Genomic DNA, 27,809 nt, shown 5'->3' with positions numbered 1-27,809 from the left:
TGTTTCAAAAAATTAGTCAATATAAAAATCCTGTACAATCCAAGTTTGTATTAGTTTCATATTCACTTTTTCATTCTTTTGAGCTATCATATGAAAACCACAAAGACTATATATGTACAGCATTATTCTAAAACTTGTAAACAACCAAATGACCAAAGTAGCAATGATTGACAAGGATGTATGTGAAGAAACTGAATCCTTACATAAGGCTTATGAAGATGGAAAATAGTAGGTACTTCGAAAGTTTCTCAAGAAAGGGAAACAGTAGACTTGATATATTTATTGTAAACCTACCAGAATCAATAAAATTTTCTTAAATTTTTCATGTTTTTCACTGCTAGAAATAATTTAAAATCTGATTTTTAAAAATGGCCTAAGTTTGTCTCTTGAGAAAAGAATAGTATTCTTGTTCGCAGAATCCATGGTACCTTGAATAGATTTTTCATATAGCCAAAAACAAATTTCATTTTCTTTTTTTCTTTGTTTTAGGTTTTGTTGGTGGTGGTGTTGTTTGTTTTCTTTTTTTTTTGAGACAAGGTTTCTCAGAGTAACCCTGGCTGTCCTGGAACTCTGTAGATGAGGCTGGCCTCAACCTCACAGAGATCCACCTGCCTTTGCCTCTGAGTGCTAGGATTAAAGGTGTGAATCACCACCACCCAGCTACAAGTTCCATTTTCCAACAGTTTTTGGCAATAAAAACTCCAGAAGTAGTGATCCTTAAAGATTTAGATTCTCTATACTGGAGCCCTTGAAATTTAGACGGAAAAAAATTCAAGCAGAATTATCTACATTAGACGTAATCTTGCATGGTAGTTGATCAAAAATTCTTGCCACTTAAGACATTTTATGACTTTTTTCTAAGCCAGTTTTGTTTGCTTACAATGTGTTTTGAGGTTGTGTGAACACCAATTATAATATAAACTATCACACATCCCTATTCATGACTTTGTTACTTGTTAAGTGCTCTATCAAACACTAAGAATTTTCAATAGGAAGGAAACCGAATTATATGACTCAGTAATTCCATTCCCCAAGGCAATGAGAATGTCTGTACAAAGAACTTGTATACTAATATTCATGAAAACCTAATTCATAATAACTGAAAAACATAAGCCTAGAGCTAGGCTTGAGAATACATACTTGTAATCTCAGCATGTCAAAGGCTGAGGCAGAAGGGCACTAGGAGTTTGAGACCTGTGCTACAAAGAAAGTTCAAAGCCAGCATTTACTACCCAGTGAGAGACCCTGTCTCAAGTAAACAAAATAAATGTAAATCCAAGTATCTATCCACTGATGGAAACACACACTAAAGTTTCACATATACATATAATTAAATACATTTGGTCATAAAAAGAATTATGTCCTTAAACATTCAACAACATACATTAACTCTGAATGTTACACTAAGTAACAGAAGTGATTCACAAAAGGCCAATTATTTGCATAATTTTACTTTTGGGAGATTACAGAATAAGAAAATCCAGAAGTACAAAGTATATTTCTAGTTTCCAAGGCCTGAACAGAAGCAGAAATGAAAAGTAATGGCTAATCAGTGACTACTTTGGGATGTGATAAAAAATTATCTAAATTAGATAGTGGTGATCAATACACCACTTTATGAACATGCTAAAAATGTATGAACTCTATCTCAATAAAGCTGTTGTATTTTAAATGAGAATTGTTCATAGAGCCATTTATATTATATACATATTTCAAAACAACAGGCTATATATAATAAACATATACATCTTTTTTTGTAAATTAAAATAAACAAAGAGGAAACTTCTCCCTTGTGATCATCTATAATCCTAGACTGCCTACTCCACAAATACACATAAAAATATCACATTCTCTTAATTGTCTAGACTTTGTCATCTCTCTCCTATTGGGAGACAATGAAGCACCAAGTTAAAAGTCATGTAGTTGAACCTAGTTAAAACAAAAACACCAGCCGGGCGTTGGTGGCGCACGCCTTTAATCCCAGCACTCGGGAGGCAGAGCCAGGCGGATCTCTGTGAGTTCGAGGCCAGCCTGGGCTACCGAGTGAGCTCCAGGAAAGGCGCAAAGCTACACAGAGAAACCCTGTCTCGAAAAACCAAAAAATAAAAATTAAAATTAAAAAAAAAAAAACACCCATGGTTCTCAGGCTTCTAAAAAATGTACTATATTAATAATAACAAAGCATATATATTTAAATTTAATCTATGAAAGAAAAGAGTACAAGCAGAGGGAGGTTCTTACATGTTTCCTAGCAACTGTTTCCAAATGAGAAAAATAATGATCAATATTGTCAATGCCATTCAATAAGTCAGATTGTTTCTGTACTTACAACAAAACCACACAATGCTCATCACAATCTAGATTGTTACAGATACTATTTGTACTACATGACCCCCTTAACTAAAAGTGCAGATCTTCCAATAAATTACTATATTGTGTGGAAGTGCTGAACTACTTTATTAAGTGGTTTCTGTCCAGTACAGCTATGATATTTTACCTCAGATTTGGTGAAGTCAAAATCTCCAACAATTCCTTGTTCACGATTTAAGGCAAATACGTTGTTCTGATGAAGTGATCCATGAATTATGTTAGCACTGTGCAATGTATGCAGGCCTTGGGCAACACCTTTCATGACTTTTAAAGCTTCCTACAAATAAGTACATGTGAAAGAGATGGAGTTTCAAAAACCAACAACTCATTTTTTTTTTTTTTTTTTTTTTTTTTTTTTTTTTTTTTTTGGGTTTTTCGAGACAGGGTTTCTCTGTGTAGCTTTGCGCCTTTCCTGGGACTCACTTGGTAGTCCAGGCTGGCCTCGAACTCACAGAGATCCACCTGGCTCTGCCTCCCGAGTGCTGGGATTAAAGGCGTGCGCCACCACCGCCCGGCCACCAACAACTCATTTTAATGGATAAAGTTTGTCTCCATTAAAAGACTGTCCCAGAACTGAAGTAAAGCTTCCTTCAAATTAAGGATATATCACAGACAGAGAATTAAAAGCTAGATAAAGCTTAACTATGTGTGGTTGTTTAAATAAGAATGGCCTCAATAGGCTGATGTTTGAATACTCATCCCTATTCGGTAGACCTATTTGGGAAGGATTAGGAGGACTGACCTTATTGGACTTATTGGAGGAGGTGTGTCACCCTGGGCAGACTTGCAGGTTTCAAAAGTCATTCCCCAGTGTGCTCTCTGACTCCTCCCTTCCTTTGAAGATAGGAGCTCTCAAACTGTTCCCAACACCATGCCTTACTCTGTCATCATGTACTCTCTGGAATTTTAAGTCCAATTAAATGCTTTCTTCTATGCATTGCCTTAGTCATGGAATTCTATCACAGCAATAGAAAGTTAAGTAATGTTCTATGTAACTGGTAACATCATAAGTGCTCTTTGCACACGTGCAGGCACACAACACACACACACACACACACACACACACACACACACACACACACACACACACACACACCCCTCTCTAAGGCAACTTAAATAACCACCACGTAAAGCAACTAGATAAGAATAAAATAATGTTACTAACTGGGAAGAATCAGAACCTCTTTTATTACTAATTCTAAATTTATAATGATAAAAGCTAAAACTGCCACTTAAAATATCGACTATTAAGCCGGGCGTTGGTGGCGCACGCCTTTAATCCCAGCACTCGGGAGGCAGAGCCAGGCGGATCTCTGAGTTCGAGGCCAGCCTGGGCTACCAAAGTGAGCTCCAGGAAAGGTGCAAAGCTACACAGAGAAACCCTGTCTCGAAAAACCAAAAAAAAAAAAAAAAAAAAAAAAATCGACTATTATCACAGGCAGTTACATACAGCATAGTTTAATGGTGTAAGTCTGGGCTCTGAAACCAAAAAGACCTAATTTCAAGTTTCAGTTCTATTGGATGAAAAGGTTCTGTGCAAGTCACTTAATCCTTCTCAGCCTTGTTTTCTCATATGCACAGAGCTGATGCAACAATAAAACAGAATAACACAGCCCAAATATTTGTACAGGACAGCATGTAGTATTGGGTGTTTACATATTAGATGTTAGCTTCTTGTGTAATACATCCCTGAAAATGATTTTTACTTACTTCTGAAGTTAAAGGCATACTGGCTTGAACTGAGCTCAGGTTTGCCTTAGGATAGTATGGGACCATCAGGTAGGCAACAGGATCAGACTAAGAAGCAAAATAGAAAATGTAACTCAAAGTGAAAAATTCACCAATATATTTGTATTGCACAGTGATTCTATAAGGTAACTGTTGTTTTATATTAAGAAGAAAAAATTACTACTTTAAAACTTACTTGCAATAAATAATTTCTACAATAGATTAGCTTGGGAACTTTACCTTACACAGAAACAGGAATATCAATGGCAGTAATCCAGACTCTTCCTTAGCATCTCCACAAGCTCTATGATAGGAGGCTGCTCTCTGAATCACCCTGCCTTCTGTGTCAACATCCACAGAATAGCCCTGAACAACAACAAAGGTATTGGTAATTTCAACTTTAAAAATTCCATTCTAATTTATTGTTCTAAATTAAATATAAGTTATTGTAAGTTAAATTACATTTATTTTTCTATTTTAAGTACTTCATCTGCATTGAATATATTCCCAAATATGTGGCAACTAAGGCCAACTTAACTAACCTCTCAAGTTCATTCAGTTTCAGCTCATAAGAAGAAATTAAGGGGCTAGAGAGATGATTAGTGGTTAAGAGCACTTGGTGCTCTTGTGAAAGATAGGAGTTTGGCTCCCAGCACCCACATGGCGTCTCACAACTGTATGAACTCCAGTTCCATGGGATCCAGTGCCCTCTTCTAACCTCCACAGGTACCAGACATGCATATGGAACAAAGATACATATGCAGACAAAACACATAAAATGAAATTTTTAAAAATTTCAAAGAAATTAAGGAGCACAAGCTTGTGCTGGCAACATAGCTAAGCTTTCAAGAAACATCTAGAAAAACAAGAATTTTTAAAGGCTATTGAACAAAATGTAGTTAAGTGTACCCAAGAAAGAAAGTCAAGTAACCCTAGTAAAGGCAGTACTCTTTAGGAAAATGAGAGAAACTTTAAAGTCAAAATTAGCTCAAACACAATCACCATGCCAGTCAACTTACATACTTTAGAAAGAGTGGGTTTGTTTTATTCCCTGAAAAATAACATCACCACTTTCTTTTTACTTTTGAAGCTTCCATAAATCAGCACTGAAAATTACCTTCAAGAGAACCGGCTGCCCGTTAACCTCAGAGCACACCAGAGGACGCTTGCTGCTAAGTTCCTTCATGGGTTCAGTGTCAAGAAGGTCTCGCTCTAAGCTCATAGTAAGAAGACCACCAGAGTTCTAGGCACAAATTTTTACTATGTTTAGACAGTCAGAAAATTCCTTAGGGCTTTCAAATCACCAACATGATTAGGGGCATACTATAAAATGCAATGAAGATCATCAATCTAACTGAAAAATACAACAAAAATGTTTAAAGTTTGGATTCTTTTTAATCCCTCGCTCTTGACTTTCTCCTGCCTACTTTGCAATTACCAGACAGTCACTGCTGTGAATTTACAACAGACTGTAGAAGTGACTGAGGTTAATAAGATATGCTTGCAAGAAACTCCAATACTTACTTGAAAAACCTCATATATGCCCTAAAAATTAAAATGAAGAAGTCAAAGTGGTTAGAGAACACTAATGAAAAAATCTAAAAATTATGACTGTTGCAAAGTAATCCTGACACCTCTATTCCTACTTAGTGTTCCTAAATATGAAAATGATTTTCAAAAATTTTAATTCTACCTTTTTTTTATATTTTTATATTAAAACTAGATTTTGTTTTCTTTAGTAGATTTGTTTCCTTCCTTCCTTCCTTTGATTTTTGAGACAGGGTTTCTCTGTGTAGACCTGGCTGTTCTGGAACTTGCTCTGCAGACCAGGCTGGCCTTGAATTCGGAGATCTGCCTGCCCCTGCCTCCCAGTACTGGGATTAAAGGCATGCACCACCACCACCACAGAGCTTGATTTTTTTATTTTTTAATTTCATAAATGTGTACTATATGTACAGCATGCCCCCTCCCTCCAAGCCTTCCTATATCTCCCCACTCTCAAACCCATGGCCTCATTAATTTTTGTTACACACACACACACAAATACAACCTGCTGAGTTCATTTAGTGTTGCTCACATATATATGTTCTTAGTGCTGAGCAGTTGATAGTGAATAACAAATTAAGGGGCTTATCCCTAGGGAAGACTAATTTTCCCTAACTTACCAGCCTTTAATTACCTGTAGCTTTTTATCTAGGGAGGGGCCTTGTGAGATTTCCTCTAGCCACATTATGATGAAACTACTACTGCCACTTTCCAAACCATTCTAATTTATAACTGTACTCTTAGTACTTATCCTTAAACCCACCAAAGAATAACTCTCATCCTTCATTAAAGGGTCTTCTTTGTGCAGCAGATGAAGACCATTACAGGCACCACAACTGGTCAATGCAAAGAGCCACTGACCATGGGGTGCCCAGCTCTAGTAGATACATCTACAACACATTTCACACACCTGAGGCTCAGGGAACAACACGGAAAGTGGGGCAGAAATGTCCTAAGAGCTCAGAGGACCAGGAAGTTTGATGCAATATGGCTTAGTCTACATATGACAGTAGCTGACCTTCCCATGAACTCTCAACAATATAGATGCCTAAACAAGACCCAAACAATGACCAAGTTTTATTGCAGTGTAGTTTTAGGAGGCAAGGTTTTAGGATTGCTTTCTAGGTCTTGTGTTGTTAATAAATTTCAGCAATACGTAATCAGTTTACAAAGGATTTCTAGGATTATACCTCAAAATCATCTTAAACATAGTAAAGTCATTGGAAGACATCCACAAACCATGATCTGAATGTCTTATACTCTTCTACAATAAATAAAATAATTTTCAACTTCATATAGCTATACACACACTCAGTCACCAGACACAAGACAGTCTCTAAAGCTAGAGCTACTAGCTTCAAGGAGGAATAAACTTTTTATTTTTTACAGTTTTGGTTTTATCATGTCTTGGTATTTGGGGGGTTGTTGTTGTTGTTTCCTCTGGGATTTGTTTTTCGGGTTTTTGAGACCGGATTTCTCTGTGTAGCCTTGGCTGTCCTGGAACAAGCTCTGTAGATCAGGCTGGCCTCAAACTCACAAAGATCCACCTGACTCTGCCTCTCTAGTGCTAGGATTAGTGTCGACACCACCGGCCAGCTCGTGTTTGGGTTTTTAAGACAGGCTCTCACTTGGTATCCCAGGCTATCCTGGAACTCAGTACCCAAGTCAGGCTGGCCTCAAACTGAAAGCAATCCTCATGCCTCAGGTTCCTATTAGAGGAAACTATAATAGTAAGTTGTGATACCCAATTCACACATCATTTTTAAATACAGTATGGGAAGACTTTATAATAATTATTTGAAGAACTTTTTTTTATTTTTGTGGCACAGGGGATGGAACCCACGAAACTATACTACCAACTGTGATTCACAGAAATTTAATCTTATATATTTATGAAAATAAACTCACATATTTATACAAACATTTCTTTATAGATTATGTTTTAGCTATTATCATAACTTACTAACACTTTTTTTTGAGACTGAGTCTCATGTAGCCCAGGCTGGCCTTGAACTCTGATCCTCCTGCCTCCACCTCCAAAGTACTGAGACTGCAGATGTATGCCATTACATGTATGTTATGCACTGCTGGAAAACTGAAAGAATGGTTTATGCATGCCAAGCAAGCACTATAACTACTGAATTAAATCCCTGGCTATGCATTAATGACAATCTCAATAACTAAACACAATTGGCTTCTGTATCTGTGGATTCTGCTTCCTTGTATTCAATCGTTAAGCAGAAATATTCAAAATAAAATTATATCTGTGCCCAAAAAAGCATATTTTTGTTATGCATTTCCCTAAACATTGTATACTGATTATTATGTAACACTTATATTTTACTAGGTATTACAAGTATTCTAGATATGATTTAAAAGTATACTGGGAAAGCAGGATATGGTCACTCAAACATGGAATCCTAGACCTCACACCAGAGTTGAAGGAGAATGACAAGTTCAAGGTTATCCCAGACTGTGTCACAAGACCCCTTCTCAAAAACAAAAAACACAGCCGGGCGTTGGTGGCGCACACCTTTAATCCCAGCACTCGGGAGGCAGAGGCAGGCGGATCTCTGTGAGTTCGAGGCCAGTCTGGGCTACCAAGTGAGCTCCAGGAAAGGCGCAAAGCTACACAGAGAAACCCTGTCTCGAAAAACCAAAAAAAAACAAAAAAAAACAAAAAAAAAACAAAAAACACATATTCAAATATTCTGCCACTGTTTTTTTTTTTTTAAAGATTTTATTATGTATACCGTGTTCTGACTGCATATATGCCTGTACAACAGAAGAGGGCACCAGATCTCATTATAGATGGTTGCGAGCCACCACCTAAGAGCCATCTCTCCAGTTCTATTCTGCCACTTTGTTAGGAACTTGTACATGTGGACTGTGGAACCTAAGGGGTCTGGAAAGCAATTCTAAAACCCAGAAAACAATGGTGTTTCACCTAGCTCTCTATTGCCACCAGGCAATCTAAAACACTGGGGTATACAGACTCTCCCCAGAGAGTCAATTTCCCAATTCCTCTTTGAGTCTGAAAGCCACAGTGGTGCAATGAAGGTGAAGGGCCCACCTGGGGACCCGAGGTGGGATCCTGAGGCCTCTCCAGTCTGCCAATGGTGCACTACCAGCCCATCTCGCCACAGTGCATGTGTTAGGACCTGAAAGATGGTGAACTATGCCTGGGCAGGGCAAAGCCAGAGGAAACTCTGGTGGAAGTCCTGATGTGCATATCAGTTGTCCGACCTGGGTATAAGGGTGAAAGACTAATCCAACTATATAGTAGCTGGTTGTGATCAATTAGTTGTAAACACCACTACCCTTGGAGTCCTGCTTGCCAAGAAAACCAAACTCACATCAATATCTCTACTCTAAACTACTTGGTTTAAGATGGTCCTGAGAAAAGGTTCTAATAATCCTTTTAAATATTTATCTGGAGTATTTTCATAAAAAAGATACTACAGATGTGACATTGACATGATCTGAACATCACTGTTTTTACAGTCTCTGCATGGTGGCAACTTTCAGAGGAAACAAAGCTTACCATGTATTTAAGTAATCCGATTTCAGGGTACAGCAGAGGCAGTTCAGGGAACCATTTCTGTGTCAAGCTATTCAGCTTCTCCTAGTTAAAGAGTATTTTTATTGTAGATCAATATGTATTCAATTGTAGCATGTTGCTCTTCAGAAAAATATATTACCATCTGTTTCTTATATCTAATAAGATACATAATCCTTAATTTCTACTTCTACTTCAAGAACTATGAAGCAAAACATGAGTCACTTCATATTCAAAGTAAAATAAAAAATATTGTAATAATAAACTGTCATTTCTCAACTTATTAAGAACATAGTAACATTTTAAAATAATAATTTAACTTAGGAAGAAAATCATAAAAGTCAATCCTAGAAGCCTTATTTTTATTCAAAGATTCAAAGGTATACTATAGTTACATAAATTTAGTAAATAAGTTTGACACTTAAAATGTCTATTATTTGCATAATATTTTTGCTTTAAACTGTCCCTTAAACTAACTCTTTCTTAATATCTCTCAGACACAAAATGAAACTGTCTTTCCATTGTGAAAAACAGTAGACTGGCTGATTTTTCTATGGCCACAGAATTTAGGAGTAGAGTGGAAACAAAGGTACAACTACTTTCTGGCTACATCCCTCAGGTGGATCAAGCTGCTCCATTCATGTTTTTATTGCTTGGTAAGCAAAAGGGTGTTTGTGTTAATCTGTGACAATCTTTATGCCTTAAATAAACAAACAAAAAAATTATGCAGAACTGTGGGTAATCAAGCTCAATTCTAAAAACAAGCAGGAAAAAAAACTATAAAGAAGTTGAATTTAACTTACTACTTTTACCATTGAGAACATTGTGATTTTTTTCTTCTTTATAATAATCTGAAATTTCCATATTGGCATAACTGTCATGAATGTTGTCATATTTTATTAATTTGAAAATTCATGTAAACATTACTGTGCCAATGATACCTCTAGTATATGATTATATTAAGTCTGTGTTTTTAAATTCAAATTCCTGAGTAAAATCTAATTTAAAATTTCAGAGAGTCAAATACTTACATATTCCTCCCTCTCATGATAAATCTCCTGAAAGACACTATTGCGCAACTGAGTTATTTCTTGCTTTATTTTCTCAATTTCAGTTCCATCGTGGTCATCAGACTTTATTGGAGAGAAAGAGTGGTCAATAGGCTTATTGCACTAGATGAAAACAAGTCTTCCTCTAAAAACTAATGTGATTTCCGTAGTAAATCATTCTGTGTGGTTCTCATGCATCCTTCAGTACCTAGTAGTATACCCACTACACAGCAGGTCTTCTAACATTAAATAAATCAGTTTATTCTAACACTAACTTTTCCCCAAAACTATAAAAAAGGTATTTAAATATAAAAATGTACTGCATTTGTTTTAAGTTCCTATACATTTTCATGAATGTAAAAACAACTAACTTCAATCTTTTTTTAAGAACTTTTTTTTTAACTTTATTTTATGGGTATTGGTGTGAAGGTGTCAGATCCCCTGGAACTGGAATTACAGACAGTTGTGAGCAGCCATGTGGGCGCTGGGAATTGAACCTCGGACCTCTGGAAGAGCAGCCAATGCTCTTAACCACTGAGCCATCTCTTCAGCCCCTAACTTTAATCTTAAAATAAACATTAAGAACAGCAATTGAATTGAAGTCTGTGAAATGTTTACTTGAAATCATGTTTTTAAAAGCACATACAACAAAAAGATGAGTGAATATCTAAATTATCTACTATAGGAGAAGCTATGATTCAGAAATACTCCATTATGACTTAAATGGAGTTCTAGTAAATAAGGTGCCTTAAAAGGTATGACTACATTAAAAAGCTGCATCTACAATGTCTACAGTCCTACTACAATGAACGTGCCCAATCTCGTCAGATACATTTCTCCAGAAGTTGAAAAGACTGAAAAAGACTACCTTCTCCACAGCCTAGAATACAATAAAACTAGAAACCTCTTAAACTGAAATTAGTTCTAAAACAGCTCCCATTTTGCTTCCCATTTCATGTTAAGAAGAAGAGAGAGAATCATGTTGGATGAAGACATACTTTAGATCTCTTCTGTACATAAATCAAATCCTCAAGAAAGTTCAGAGAATTATTAGTTTATTCACAAAGTTTCAAGCCTAAGAAAGAAGTGTAGTCAAAATTAGAAAATCCTAATCCCTCCAGTTCTATTAGCATGTGAAAACAATTTTTAAAACTTGCAAGAAATATTATAGTCAATGTTAAATTAAGTTTACAAAAGAGAGTATGATCTTTAAAAATACTTTGTCACAAAATTTGACCTTTGGAGATAGGAAGACAGCTCAGTCAGTAACATGCTCGCCTTGTAAGTAAAGGACCTAAATTTAATGTCCAGGGAAAAAAAAAGCTCACAGTGTGAACCTTTAATTCCTATTCTAGGGAGGCAGAGACAGGGAGTCCTTGGAGCTCAGCCTAACTGCTCCAAGCCAGTAACATACTCTCTCCAAAAACACAAAAATAAAGGTGGACAGTGCCTGAGGAATAACACCCAAGGTTGTCCTCTGACCATCATGTGCATGTGAACACACATACACATGTGTGCACACACCAAAAAAAGAGAGGGAGGGAGGAAGGGAGGGAGGAAGGGAGGGAGGGAGGGAGAAAGAGAGAAAGAAAGAGAGAGGGAGGGAGGGAGGGAGGGAGGGAGGGAGGGAGGGAGGGAGGGAGGAAAGAAAGAAAGAAAGAAAGAAAGAAAGAAAGAAAGAAAGAAAGAAAGAAAGAAAGAAAGAAAGAAAGAAAGAAAGAAAGAAAGAAAGAAAGAAAGAAAGAAAGAAAGAAAGAAAGAAAAAGAAACCCAACCATGGGAGAATATTCTACTACCTAAATGTACAGGTTTGTATAACAAGCATTATTAACTGTTCATAGGGGAAGAAGGAGTTTTAAAATTTATTCTACAACTTTTGTTACTAAAAATCAAGGCAGCAATGTAAAACATTTAATTTTTTAAATACTTAATTACATGGGACACATGTTTTCAGTATGAATGTCATTTCAAATTTATGTCCATATACACAGATAAAAAGATTAAGTACTGGGGCCTGTGAGCCAAGTTCAGTTCTTGAGACCGACATGGTAGAAAGACCTAACTCTTAAAAGTTTTTTTCTGACAGTGGTATAGGCACATTCATATATACATACACATACACTAAATAATGTAATGAAAGTAAGTACATTTTTTAAAAGATAAATGTATGTAACAAAAAATATGAATACAACAGTTCTCTGGTTTTAGAGAGTATTTATATATAGCTTTATGAAATAGTTCAACCAAAACAAGAAACAAAAACATGTTAGCTACAAGCAAATTTTTCCTTACTTCTTCCAAATTACTCTTCTCAACCAATTTCCATCTCAGTTGAGCTTTTAAGCCTTTCAAAGTCTTCTTAATGGACAGCAAGTAATCCACACTGGGGCTCTTATTTAAGCAGTCAATGATCTGATTTTTAAACTATATGAGAGAAAGAATTACCATATTTTCAAACACAGAAGACAACAGTCACTGAACATCATTATTTTGCAAGTACCTGGGTTCAGAGTAAATATTAAGAAAATTCCGTAACTTTCTACAAGGCAATGCTACCAACTGATTTCCTAATTGTTCACATTTCTGTTTAGAAGAATCTCAGGTTCAGTGCTCAAAGTACCAACGCAAACTCTTCAATTCAACAGAGACATTAAATTAGACACACAGTGCCAACATGATTACAAACAAATTTTTGCTAAGGGTCTAAGCTGAAATGATCCTTCTCAAAAGTGGTTTGACAATATGTATCAAGTTTCAATAATGTTCATTCCTTTTAACTTAAAAATTATAAATTATAGGAATCTGAAAAGATACATAAAGTTATGTTCAAAGATATGTAAAGTATTACTTCTATGGTAAAAAAAAGTAACTTCAACATCCAACATATGATAAGGTTAAGTAACATTATATATTTATGCAATAATGAAAATCATTCAAAAGGACAGTAAAGAATCATTGATCATATGGGAAAATGTTCATAGCATACTAGAAAATTATGAAAATGCCTTCAAAAATGCTCACAAGACAATGAGATGCAAAGCACATGTGTATTATAGTGGATGAATATGCCTATTCACAGGGAATACTGTGTAACTATCTCTTACACTGATAGTATTAAAAACAATGTTTTTACTTCATAACTTTCTATATATAATAAATTTCCTACAGTAAATCTGCTGCATAGAAAATGATGACAAAGGTATCTTTAAATTCATAAGAAATTCAATCATTCCAAGACTCACTGAAATATATATTATCAACAAAAATCACCATTCATATTCATACATCAAGCAATAATGGCTATACCATTTTTCTAGAAGTACTAATAAACACACTGAATATTAAACTACTTGAGAAAAATTCAACAAATAAAAAATATAAAGTAACAATTCCTAAGACCAATAAGAAAAAGCAAAATCCAACCTCAACACTGTCCTTGTACTTGGACAGTAGGGTGGCAATGAACCTTTCCTCAGAATGGATCTTCTGCAGCACTTGACTGTATGTACTTAAAATAATCTCCTTGTCTACAACACCTTGCTCCTAGATGAAAGAATATGGTTAAAACCTTTCATAACAATGGATAGACTTCAAAATGAAAATGTCTTTGGAAACTGCTATATCCATTTCAAATTATTTCTCAAATCTTTTTCTAGACAGAATACTGGCATCAAAGATGCTCATAGGCAAAATACTATCCTAATTACGCTATAAATTATTTCTGAAGCTGTCTGAAAGGATATCAGGGCAAGCAATATTCTAAAGTAAAAGAACAAACTTTAACAACAAACTCAACACTGTAAGTTACTTTTAGAAACTATCTCTCACCAACAACTTCTAAAATCAAGTCTTATAAAGCCAACAAAATCTATTTAATAATAAAGAACTATAGTAAATCCTAACTTATTTTAATGCATTATCATACAATTTCAAAAAAGAAAGAAAATGGAAAGCATTACCACTGAGACTGGAAAGCAGGCTGAAAAACTGGGTAAGTATCCTAGTACGCAAAGCTGAAAGGTCTAGATTACAACACCTATGCTTACTGACATGGCAATACAGACTGGGTAAAATAAGAGGGTCCTAGTGTATGTCTGTCCAGAGTTTGCCCAGATTTTACTTCATTTTCACAATATTTAATGAGTATTTTCTTAAACACACTAGGTATGTTATACTCAGAAATCAGAAAGACAATCCATGTAAAGTAGTGAGAGGTCTCCTAGAATTAAACATTAGTCTTTCTTAATGTGAAATGTCCTATTCAAATGAAAAAAGTATCCTGTGGAAGAATCAAGACACTGAATTTTAATGGATTGGACCTTGACAGTATAACTGTTTCAAGCAGGCCTATAAAGAGGAAAGGCAAGGTCAGTCTTAATTCTATCTAACAAGAGAAATCATACTATTTTTTAACACAATCCAGCTAGCAAATGAAACTGCTGTCTCAAAGGAAACAACAGCAACATCATTACTCACAATGAGAGATATCTCCAGTTCTTTGCAAACACATGACTCAGTCTTCTCTAAAATTTCATCAATATTGTCAATCATGTCTTCTGAAGTTAGTGATTCACCCAAAGATAGATCAAAAACCTTATTTGCAAAAATAAAACCATAGTGCATCTCAATTAATTTACTTAGCATTCTTTGTACCTATATACCTGAAGTAAAGCATGAGGCTATACCATGGATGAAATAGAAAAAGTAAAATTCAAGGAAAAGAACAAATGTAAAACTTACATAACAAAGATAAAAAAAAAACCTAAGCATAGTATGCTTAAAGAAAACTGGTGGTTAAGACAAATGATCAATTCAAATGAAAAGAGAAAAACAGAAACCATATCAACATGATTTTTAATATAATAAAACAGTTTAAGTCCAAAGTGGTGAAAAATCCTGACTGCTCAGTCTTAACTCTGAGAGCTACAAGTAGAAATGTCAGCTATAGAACGACAAAAAGACAGAATGAGAACAAACACACAACCTCATTTCTTTCCACAAACAATCCTAATTGGGAGCTCGGCTTACCTTCTGACTGCTCTGGAACCACGCCACGAGATGCTGCAGAGAAGCCTCTGTCTCACTCCTAATACTGGCGAATTCTTCTCTTTTGCTACACTGCCAGTCATAAAACTTTCTAAGTATTTCTTCAGAGTCAGTTCCTTCTTTGGCCTTTCCATACACTTCTTCTAAAGAAGTTGATAAGTCCTAAAGACAGAAATATCCATTTGCTGACATAACTGACCAAATGTTAGGATTTAAGCACTGTGCTAGGATGCAAGAATCAGAATACCATAATGTTGAATCTCTACTCTTAAAAATAGTATAAATATAACTAAAAAGCAGAGAGAAAATATCCAAATTAACAAAACCAGAAATAAAAGGGGGGACATAACAACAGACATCAAGAAAATCCAGAGAATCAAAAGAACATACTTTAGAAATCTATACTTCACCAAATTGGAAAATGAAAAACAATAGATAATTTTCTCAATATGTACCACCTACTAATCAAGATCAGATAAGCAACTGAAACAGACTTATATCCCTAGGGAAATAGAAGCAGTCATTAAAAGTCTCCTAACCAAAAAATTCCCAAAGCCAGATGATTTTAGCATAGAAGTCTACCAGACTTTCAAAGAGTTAATGCCAATACTCCTAAAATTATTCCACAAAATAGAAACAGAAGGAACACTGCCCAACCCATTTTTATGAGGCCACAGTTACCCTCATGCCTAAACCACATGAAGACACAACAAAGAAAGAGTTACAGAGCAATTTCCCTTATGAACATAGATACAAAAATACTCAACAAAATCCTTGCAAACTGAATGAAAGAACACATAAAAAAAAGTTATTTCACCATGATCATGTAAGGCTTCATCCCACAGATGCAGAAATAGTTCAACATATATAAATCAATAAAAGTAATCCACTATATAAACAAAACAGAAAGAAAAAATCACACGATCATTTCATTAGATGCAGAAAAGGCTTTTGACAAAATCCAACAGCCCTTCATGATAAAAAGTTCTGGAGATTAGGGATAAAAGAGACATACCTCAACATAATAAGACAGTTTGCAGCAAGCCCATGACCAACATCAACTTAAATGGAAAGAAACTAAAGCAATTCCACTAAAATCAGGAACAAGACAAAGTCATCCACTGTCTCCATACTTATTCAATATAGCACTTTAAGTCTTAGCTAGAGGATTAAGACAACTGAAGGAGATCAAGGAGGTACAAAAGAGAAAGTAAGAACTCAAAATATCTTTATTTATAGATAATATGATAGTATATACAAGCCACCCTAAAAATTCTACCAGGAAACTCTTACAACTGATAAAAACTTTCAGCAAAGTGGCTAGGTACAAAATTAACTCACAAAAACCAGTAGACCTCCTATATACAAATGACAAACAGACTGAAAAAGAAATCAGGAAAAAACACCGTTTGCAAAAGCCTCAGATAATTTAAAACATCTTGGGCTCACTCTATTCAAACAAATGAAAGACTTTTATGATAAAAACTTTAAAACACTGGAGAAAGAAACTGAAGAAGGTATCAGAAGATGGAAAGATCTCCCACACTCATGGATTAGTAAGATTAGTATAGTAAAATGGCCATCCTACCAAAAGCAATCTACAGATTCAATGCAATCCCCATCAAAATTCCAAGACAATTCTTCACAGATCTTAAAGAGAGTTTTCAGCTTCATATGGAAACACACACACACACACACACACACACACACACACACACACACACACAATCTGTATAATAAAAGAACTGCAGGAGGTAGCACTATCCCTTACCTCAAACTGTATGAGAGAGCTATAGTAATAAAAAACCGCATATTATTGGCACAAAAACAGACACATTTATGAATAGAATAGAATTGAAGACAAAGACATAAGTATACACAGCTGCAGACATCTGATTTTTGACAAAGAAGCCAAAAATACACAATGAAGGAAAGATAGTGTGCTGATCAAACCACACAGTTGCATGTAGAAGAATGAAAATAGAACCACATTTATCACTTTCTATAAAATTCAACCTATGGACCAAGGTCTTTAACATAAGATCAGACACCCTGAATCTGACAGAATAAAGTAGAGAATAGACTGAGCTCATTGGTACAGGAAAAGACTTTCTGAACAGGACCAAGACTTCGAGAATAAAGGCCAAGAATTATTGAATAAAACTTCATCTAGCTTTTAAAAAAACTGTACACTAAGGGACACCTTCTAACAAAGCTTTACCTAAAAAAAATGGGAAAATATATTTACCAATTATAATCTGATAGAAATTTGTATCCAAAACATATAAAAAAAGTAACACTGAATATCAATAAAACAAATAACCCAATTAGAAATGGGATATAGAACTTAACAGTTCTCAGAAGATGAAATGGCTGAGAAATACTTAAACAAAATGTTCAATGTCCTTAGACATAAAGGAAATACAAATTAAAACAACTTTGAAATTCCATCTTACCACAGTCAGAATAGCTAAAGTTAATAAAACAAATGACAGCAAATGCTGGTGAGGATGTGGGGAAAGAGAACACTTCTCCACTGCTGACGGAAGAGCAAACTGGTATAAGCCACTATGGAAATAAGTGTGGAAGTTCCTCAAAAGGATAAAACAGATCTATTGTAAGATCCAAGGATACTACTCTTAGGCAAATACTCAAAAGACTCTGTTTCTTATCACAGAGACACTTGCTCAGCCATATTCCCTGCTGCTCTATTCATAATAGCCAGAAATTGGTAACAGCCTAGATGTCCTTCAGCTGATGAATGGATGAGACTAGTTCATTTACACAATGGAATATTATTCAACTATTAAGAAAAATGAAATCAGCAGGGCAGTGGTGGTGCACACCTTTAATCCCAGCACTCAGGAAGCAGAGGCAAGCACATCTCTGTGAGTTCGAGGCCCACCTGGGCTACAGAGTGAGTTCCAGGAAAGGCACAAAGCTACACAGAGAAACCCTGTCTCAAAAAACCAAAAAGAGAAAAAGAAAAAGAAAAAGAAAAATGAAGTCAGAGGAGGGAGGGGAAACTGTGGTCAAGATATAAAAGCAAAAAAAGGGTGGGGGGTTAATTATGGAATATACAGGTAAAGTGATGAAGCTAGAATCAGTCATCTTGAGTGTGGTAACCCAGACCCAGAGAGACAAATAGTGCATGTTTTATCTTATATTTGGATGTTAGCTTTTAAGCTTTAGATATTTCATTTAGAATATCCACAGAGATTGGGTAGACCAATGACAAGAGGGGAGAAGGGGACCTTCCAAGGAAGGAAATTTAGAATATAATGTTATACAGGTATAAAGAGGAAACTAAATGGGAGGATTAAATATGAGGGAGAAGGATGGCAGGATAAAGGAGAGAATATGGAGAGGAATAAAGGCCCTTTGAAAAGCCATAAGTACTATTTCAAAGCTTCCTAAAATATATGAAAGGAAATTTAATGGTGTTACCATATAATGGAAAAGGCAATGCCCCAACTCGGTATCATTATACCAAGTAAAACCCCTAATACCAGAATGTGTTACATCTTGCAGTCATTGGCCAAAGTGGTCCCACAGACCCCACAAGCATTATAGGCTATTGTTAATGTTATTGGTTGCCCTCCACAACATAATGGTAAGGCCCTATTGCTGAAGATACCACTTACTTATGACATCAAACAGAGAGAAATCAAGATAGTGCCTAACCAGAAGCTTGACCACTACTAACTAGCATTCATGATACTGGAAGGTGTTATACATGCTACCAGACAAGGAAAATCATCACTAATCTCACCCAACAATGAACCCTATAACAGCAACTGGCCTGCAAGTTACACTGGTGCAACAATGGAACGATTGTGATGGGAATCATCAACTACTTTTTAGTTGTATTGAAGGCCTGCTCCGTAAGTGGAACTCACAGCTGACACTATTAATTAATGAAGCCAAGAACCAGAAACCAGAAAGAGCATGCATCCTGGGGAAAAACCTACTACATTCTACTAAATGAACATAACCATAAAGCAACTACTAATGACATATTTCTATCCCCACAGTTCATTGAATCATTCAACCCTCATTAGAGAAGCCTCTTCTTCCAGTAGATAGTTAACAGAGGCTCACAACTGGATAGTGTGCAGAGAGTGAGAGACCTTGGAACACTCAGCCCTAAATGAGATGTCTTATCAAACCCCTTACCTCAAGGCTCAATGATCTATTGAGAAGAAGCAAAAGACTGTAAGAGCCAGAGATGGTAAGATGGTAAGTTACTTCAAGAAAACAGCATTTTCCAGACACAACAGGGCTGGTATACAATAGGAAGTCACAGAGACTGTGGCAGCATGCACAAGACCTGCATAAATTCAAATCAGACAAAAATCCCAGCAGAGGAAGAGTGGACACAAAATCCCACTTCTAACCTGTAAGTTACTTGCAACTGATACCTGCTGAGAGATAGAAAAGCAGTTTTCGCCAATGAAGTGACACTGCATATATGAACCACACTTCAGAGCAGGCCTCATGCTTAGGGACAGCTGACCAACATAAAACAATCTACATATATTCGTGTGTGCTTTTTTGCTATGGTCTGTGGAGTTCTATCTTTTTTTAATTAACTTATTGTGTATTGTTGTTTTGCCTGTATACGGGTGTTGAATCCCCTGAAACTGGAGTTGTAGACAGTTGTGAGATGATAGGTGGTTGCTGGGAATTGAACCTGCATCCTCCGGAAGACAGACAGTGCTCTTAAGTGCTGAGCCATCTCTCCAGCCCTGTTTTTTTTTCTTTTTTTTAAGAGAAAAAACATTAAATTGAGTAGGGAGGGAGGGAGGGATCTGGGAGGACAGAGTGAGGGAGAATATGGATCAAAATGTATTGTGTAGAAAAAATTAAATAATAATAAAACAAGTTAATTTAAATTTTAATGCCATTAAAAACTGGAAATCAGCGAAGGAAAAGCTTTTACAATTATCAGTACTATCTAAAATCTCAATGTTAATACTGATTTAACCTCTCAAAGAATAAACTTAATTTTAGTGTATATTTAATATATTTTAATTCCAACCTGTAATGTTTTTAAGCGTTTATCAAGTGGTAATTCATCTACTTCCAGAATAAAAACATCTACAGCCACAAACAGCTTTTGTTGTACTTCATTTCTTTTGGCGATCAAAAGACTACCTTCATTCTGAAGAAAGGAAAATAGAATGGTCACTATTAGACACCAGGTATTTTCACACATTTACCTCTATGGACAACAGTAATTTCTAAAGCTTAATACCACACTTCAAATACACCATTTAAGCTCAACAATCCTGCTAAGCTCATTTTCCCTATTATTTCTGCCTTGATGAACGTGTTCCTTTGAACTTCTATCTTCATGCTCCTCCTTTCTTCACAGCCTCTCATACTGAGTCCAACTGTAGTAACATAAACATGTTACTCAGACCAAAACACGAGGTCCAGGTTAGCAGGTTTAGAAGTTGCCCTAGTTAAAGCCTCATATGAGACCCTCAAAGCCAGTATTTCTGTTAACTCCTCCACAGGTTTAGCTTCTAGTAGCCCTGCAGAACATACCCAGTTGTAAGAATACTCATTAGGTGTTTTATAGTTCTTCCTAATGCAGATACAATTTACCATTCAGGAATATTTACCATAAACAATCTTGACTATTAACATGGTTGAAACATTTTATCAGATTTTCAGGGGAAGAGAAAATTAGTTGAATATTAAATATGCACACCGAAGAGGAAAAGATTTTTGTTAACCATGTATCTAGTTGCCAATTACCTATCCTAACTTTCTCTTAAAGTATGACTAGAGTAGCAGACCCGTTGCTTTCTCAAAAAATTCAACAGATTAAATTAAATAAATAAATAAATAAGTAAGTAAGTAAGTAAGTAAGTAAACCAACACAGGAGAGAAAATTCTTAACCCACCTCATTGTGACAAGTTTGGATCTTCTCCTGAGCCACATTATATTCGGCCCAAATTTTTTCTAACTCATTCAAAGACTCTAGAGCAGTAAAGGAGCCTTCCTCCAGCACTTGCATAGCATCTGAAAGGTCATTACCAAAACGAATACTGATGTTAATGTGCCTATTTAAAAAAACAGAAAAAGATGATGGGGAAACATCAAGAAATTGCAAAGTTCATATGAGGAAAATTCATTTAAAACATCTAAAAGTTACTATTTACAGCACTGGCCTATCACTAGGTACTTTTTAAAACTTTATGGAAAATCATATGTAACTACAGTACAAAGTTCTAATTAAAAATTGAGAGAACTGGAGGGATGGCTCAATGGTTAAAAGACTTGTTTTTGTGAAGGACACGGGTTCAATTCCTATTGGCACCCATAAGGCAGCTCATAACTATCTGTAATGCCAGTTCTAGGGGAAGAGATGCCTTCTGACCTCCACAGGCATCATCACACTTGCAGGTGGTGCACATACATACATGCAGGCAAAACATCCATATGCATAACAAGTAAACCATTTAAAATTCGTGGAACAAATAATTTCATATATATTTTGAGGTAAAATATTGCTGTCAGTCAGGTGTGGTGGTACATATTTTTAATCCCAGTACTCAAACAAAACGAAAACGAAAGATATTGCTGTGTTGCCCAGCTTGGCCTCAGAATTTCTAGGTCCAAGCATCTTCCTGCCTCAGCCTCAATAGAACTGTTGCTACTGACACATGCTACCATATCTAACAGAAAGAAACATTTTTTAAACTTTGTATAGAAAGATGACTTCCAAAATCTGCAGAATTTAAAATGTCAAAAGGACCTTTAACTTCTATTCTATAATGAGATTTATAAATACTTATTTAAAAAATTTAGACATAGGCTGTCTCATTTATCAGAGCCATAGGCATTTATCAGAGCCATAGGCAAAGTCCTTCTACCTAGTATATGCTGCGTTTTTTTTAAATCTGTAAGCAAAGCAATCAGAGAGGTTAGGTAATAAACAAAACTAACAGGTTTCATCTATATTTTTTTCTAGCTCCCAATTAGACTGCCACCATTCTATTAGCACATTTTTTCCTCAAGAATGAATAAAAGTATATTGCCATTTTGGCTCAAGTCTGGCTCAGAGCTTTGCCAACGCAGCCACATGATTTTTAGTATTGTATCTAAAGTTAATTAGGCTCTGGGAGTCCAAATTACCCAACTCTTAAAAGATTTACAGACCAACCAGGCAGTGGTGGCACATGCCTTTAATCCCAACACTTGGAAGGCAGAGGCAGGCAGATCTCTGTGAGTTCGAGGCCAGCCTGGTCTACAGAGTGAGTTCCAGGACAGGCACCAAAACTACACAGAGAAACCCTGTCTCGAAAAACAAAACACAAAACCAAAAAACAAACAAACAAAAAAGATTTACAGACCACATACTGTGTGAGGATTTATACTGGAGAATATCAATTTCCACTGGGGAAAGAAATCAACATGCAATGTATGCATCCATGATGACATCAAAGTATGGGTTAAAATGAGTCATTAAAGTCCAGAACATAGCATGAAAAAAGAATTAGGTTGTTTAACAACTATTTAATCCATGCATTAGAAAAGAGGGACAAGCCGGGCGGTGGTGGCGCACGCCTTTAATCCCAGCACTCGGGAGGCAGAGCCAGGTGGATCTTTGAGTTCGAGGCCAGCCTGGGCTACCAAGTGAGTTCCAGGAAAGGCACAAAGCTACACAGAGAAACTCTGTCTCGGAAAAAAAAAAAAGAAAAAAAGAAAAGAAAAAAAGTGACAAATTATGCCTAATAACATAACTCCCATTAACACAAATACCTATATAATTCTAACAGACTTTGAGAACTACTGAGTAAACACTGTGTAAGATTTGCTAATTAATTCCTTTTCTTCTTATTTTACAAATAAAATGTTTTAGAAAGAATATAATAAAGAAATTCCTATTAACAAAACGTCCAATGCACTCCTCTGGGCTCCACACTAGGGCCCACAACCCTGGCAGACTTATGTGTGTGTGCGCGCGCGCGCGCGCGCGCGCACACACACACACACACACACACACACACACACACACACACACACACACACACTGGCTCCATATCCTGGCCTACAACTACAGGAAAAGGTTTCTGCTTTATTAGAGGCCAGGCCAGATTTAGGGACCTCAAACTGCACTCTCTCCCCGGGGCTCCATATCCTGATTTACAACTTTGGAATAAGACTTCAGTTTTACCAGATGCCAGGCCAGATCTAGGGACCCTAAACCCCAAAAATCCCAGAAGAGACACCGTACTGGACCAGAAGAATCACTAGTCACCAGAACTGTTGGTATTTAAACCAGAAGACCAGAGGAAAGATAAACCAAGGAACAAAACACCCATCCAACAAAGACAAACACAGGAATCAACACCTATACCTATAATCATCCCAAACCCAGATGCCTAAACGCCAGTATAAGAAACAATCAATAATAGAAAGGGCAACACAGTATCACCAAAGCCCAGCTATCCTATGACAGCAGGAGCTGAACAATCTAACACAGATGAATCATAAGAAAATGACCTTAAAAATTACTATGAAGATGATATAGGTCCTTAAAGAGGAAATAAAAAAACAAAAAACCCTTAGAGAAACTGAGAAAAAGACAAAAAATTGGAAGAACTCAATAAATCCCTAAAAGAAAGTTAAAAAAAAAAATAGAGAGAACTGAGAATCAATCTACCATAAGACCCAGCTATGTCATTTACTCTTGGGACTCTCAGGCATATACCCAAAGGATGCTCAATCATGCCACCAGGACACTTGCTCAACTATGTAATAGCCAGAACCTGGAAACAACCTAGATGTCCCTCAACTGAGGAATGGATAAAGAACATGTGGCACATTTACACGATGGAGTATTACTCAGCTGTTAAAAACAAAGACACAGGGGTGGGGGGACTGGAGAGATGGCTCAGCAGTTAAAGAGCACTGGCTGCTTGCTCTTCCAGAGGACCTGGGTTCAAATCCTAGCACCCATATGGCAGCTCACAACTATCTGTGACTCCAATATCTGACATCCTCACACAGACATACATGCAGGCAAAACACCAATGCACATAAAATAATGTAAATAAATAAATTTAAAAAAAAAAAAGGACACCAGGATATTTGAAGGCAAATGGATGGAACTAGGAAAGAAGTCATCCTGAGTGAGGTAACCCAGATTGAGAAAGACAAACAGGGTATGTACACACTTATAAATGGTTGTAAGCTGTAAAATAAAGGGTAACTATTCTACAATCCACAGACCCCAAGAGACTGGTTAACAAGGAGGGTTCATGGAAAGACACCCAGATATCCCCAAGAACGGGAAAGAGAGATTTTGTGAATGGAATGAGGGCAGGTGGGGATGGAACATGAGCAATCAGGTTGGAGAGGTAGAGAGGGAGAATAATGAAAGAGATTATTGGAAAGGGGGGGGCATTTTGGGGTCAGGTAAAAACCTGGCACAAGGGAATCTCCCAGGTATCTACAAGGATGACCCCAGCTAAGACTCTTAACAATAGCTGACACATAGCCTAAACTGGCCATCTCCTGTGACCAGGCAAGACATCAAGTGGAGGGAGTGGGAAAACAACCCAACCACACAACCTTTGACCTACAGTCTGTCTGGCCTATAGGATATGCTGGGGTAAGGATGGTCTGGAGATTGAGGGAGTGGCCAACCAATGAACAGTCTAGCCTAAAAGCCATGCCATGAGAGTAAGTCCACTCCTGACACTGCCTGGAACACCAGGACCCATAGGCTAGATGAGCCAAAGACCTAGGATAGAACCAAACAGGACTGGAGGGGAAAAATGTCAATATAACAATGCTAAACATATCCGGCTATACACATACATAGATTGGTGCATAGCCCAACTGTCATCAGAGAAGCTTCATCCAGCAACTGATAGAAACAGGTGCAGACCCACAGCCAAACATCAGTCAGAGCTCGAGGAACCCTGAAGAAGAGGGGGAGAAAGGATTGTAGGAGCCAGAGGGGTCAAGGACACCACAGGAAAACTCAGAATCAACTAACCTGGGCTCACGGGGGTTCACAGAGACTAAACCAACAACCAGGGAGCCTGCATGGTACTGACCTAGGCACTCTGCACGTATGTGACAGTTGTGTAGCTTGGTCCTCTTGTGGGACTCTTAACAGTGGGAACAGGGGCTGTCTTTCTTTTACTGGCTTTTGGAACCCTACTCCTCATACTGAGTCTCCTTGTCCAGCCTTAATACACGGGAAGAGCTTAGTCTTACTGCAACTTGATACACCGTGTTTTGTTGATACTCGTGGAGAGCTGCCCTTTCCTAAACTGAAACAGAGGGGTAGTGGATTGGGGGGTGGGAACAGAGAGGGGTGGGGGAGGACTGGGAAGAGAGGAGGGAGGGAAACTGCGACTGGGATATAAAATAAATAAAATTTTTAAAAAAACCCTTCAGTTTCAGTAAACTGGAAAAAAACCCTCAGATAGTACAGTTAAACATGCCGATTCCCCATCAAACCACCACTTAGAAGCTGAAGTGGGTAGGGGGTTGTTTCTAATTTCACTCTCAAATACGAACTTAAGACACTATGGCTTTAAGTACGAATAGAAAACTGACCAAAAGATTCTGTAAAATTAATCCTAGGTTTGGAACTTTCTCTTTGAAGTCATCAAAAGCCAAAGACTAAACTGAGAGAGTCAAACAAACACCATGACAGGCTCCTATGGCCTATCAGAAACCAGGCCTCAGTTTCAGTTTACTGGAACTGGACAGGCAGTTCTTGGAAAAACCACAACCCCATGGCAACCAATTAGCAAACACCCCCTTCTGCTAGCTAAAGACAGTTTCCCCCACCCTGCTCCTAGAAAGTCTCTAACCACTAGAGCCACCAACCAATCCTACAGAAACCCGAAAGCTTTTTGTTTAAACCCATCAATCAACCCCTAGACTAACCTCCCTCCCTGACGCTCCCCTTGCTATGCTCAAAAGGAGCCTGCGTGCTTCTCCCAGGGTCGACACTCTGTATGAATGGTAGACCCCTACATGCTGGAATTGTTCTGCTCTTGAAAAATAAACATTCATGCTGATTGCATATGTGTCTTGTGGTCTCTGGAGTGATTCACAGACCCTAACATAAATCTCAAAAGCAAAAACAGTATACACACAATTTTAGCAAAGCACCAACTAAATAGCAATTTTTACATTTATACACACACACACACATACACACACACACACACACAATTGAAGTGGAGGGTCTGAAGAGATCAGTTGGGAAAGTGCTTGCCACAAAAGCATGGCGACCCAACTTGGATCCCCAGAACCCACATTGAAAGGCTAGGCCTAGGGGTGTACCATGTAATTAATCCCAGTGCTAAGGAGGTAGAGACTGGTGCATCCCTGGATCTAGGTGGCCAGACAGAACAGCCTACCTGGTGAGTACAGGATAGTGAGAAACTGTCTCAAGAAACAAGGAATGCACCTGGGGAATGATCTTGAAGTTGTGCTTTGGCCTCCACACATGCACCCACGCCCATGTATGCATACAAATACCACATATATATCCACATATAAAACATTCTTTGAAACTGAAATTTTTGCTCAGTAGTAAAGAATCTGCCACAAGATTCTGGGTTCAATAACCAGAACTACATAAAAAAAAAAAAACATAATTTTTCTGTAAAGTACCTAATTTCTTTCAATAGCTCCACTTTAGCTGCCAGATTCTTCAGCCTGGTTCCTACACACGTTTTCAGAGTGTTTTCTAAGTGCTTAGTCAGATCCATGGTGGTAGTTTTCTCTTTCTGAAACATAAAAAGTAGACCTAAGATAGTGAGAACTAATTATGACAACATACTTCTAGCATTCAAATGACTTTTGGTTAGACTCAAGCAAAATGTTAAGAGTTAATATATATATATATATATATATATATATATATATATATATATATATATATATATATATATGTTAGTGTCAGAACTGAACTCAATTGTTGGACATCCAGCTAATACCAGGTCTAGGACCCTAGTTGGAAGGGATAACTTTTAAGGACTCCATGAAGCAATATGGGAAATATGATATAAATGGCATTATGCAATTACTGCTTATTTTACTATGAACTACGTAGTATGATATAGTTTGGTTGGTTTTCAGTTGGGGAGGTTAGTTGGCTTTCAGTTGGGGAGGGCTGAGATCTAACCCAGGACACCTATGCCTAGAAGTAGTTGTTTGAAGAAGTGGAGGAGGTGGAAGTGATAGTGGTGGTGGAGGTGGTGGTACTGGTGGTGGTAGTGACAGGGTCTCACTGTGTAACCCTGGCTAGCCTAGAACTCACTATGTAGACCAGGCTGACCTCAAACTCAGAGAGATCCACCCATATCTGCCTCCTGGGTGCTGGGATTAAAAATGCATGCACCACCATACTCAACTCTAGTTTCTTTAACATTTTCTTCTATTAGCAATATATATATTCATTTTTGTAGCCTTGGCTGGCCTGGAGACTGCCATATAGACCAGGCTGGCATCAGACTCACTG

At 37.0% G+C, this 27,809-nt stretch overlaps 1 protein-coding gene across 9 annotated transcripts in view; it reads right to left on the bottom strand.

Moving 5' to 3' along the window:
* Stk31 (serine/threonine kinase 31) overlaps positions 1-27,809 on the bottom strand; it is an 81,211-nt gene that overhangs the window by 21,735 nt on the left and 31,667 nt on the right. For 6 of the 9 annotated variants that reach the window (XM_076566764.1, XM_076566762.1, XM_076566770.1 and 3 more), the window contains 13 exons: positions 26,960-27,075; positions 21,213-21,372; positions 20,339-20,461; positions 15,280-15,459; positions 14,728-14,844; positions 13,675-13,794; positions 12,544-12,675; positions 10,234-10,335; positions 9,188-9,268; positions 5,216-5,341; positions 4,339-4,464; positions 4,081-4,167; positions 2,498-2,647 (listed from right to left, as the gene is read on the bottom strand). In XM_076566764.1, the coding sequence (XP_076422879.1) occupies positions 2,498-2,647; positions 4,081-4,167; positions 4,339-4,464; positions 5,216-5,341; positions 9,188-9,268; positions 10,234-10,335; positions 12,544-12,675; positions 13,675-13,794; positions 14,728-14,844; positions 15,280-15,459; positions 20,339-20,461; positions 21,213-21,372; positions 26,960-27,075 (1,620 nt within the window). The remainder of the gene's footprint in view (positions 1-2,497; positions 2,648-4,080; positions 4,168-4,338; positions 4,465-5,215; positions 5,342-9,187; positions 9,269-10,233; positions 10,336-12,543; positions 12,676-13,674; positions 13,795-14,727; positions 14,845-15,279; positions 15,460-20,338; positions 20,462-21,212; positions 21,373-26,959; positions 27,076-27,809) is intronic. The other 3 variants (XM_076566765.1, XM_076566767.1, XM_076566768.1) reach the window with 1 other exon arrangement.

This window comes from Peromyscus maniculatus, chromosome 3 (genome assembly GCF_049852395.1).
Source record: "Peromyscus maniculatus bairdii isolate BWxNUB_F1_BW_parent chromosome 3, HU_Pman_BW_mat_3.1, whole genome shotgun sequence".
In the NCBI taxonomy this organism is placed as follows: Eukaryota; Metazoa; Chordata; class Mammalia; order Rodentia; family Cricetidae; genus Peromyscus; species Peromyscus maniculatus.
Note: the sequence above shows the minus strand (reverse complement) of the source record. Positions and strands in the feature narration are given on the sequence as shown.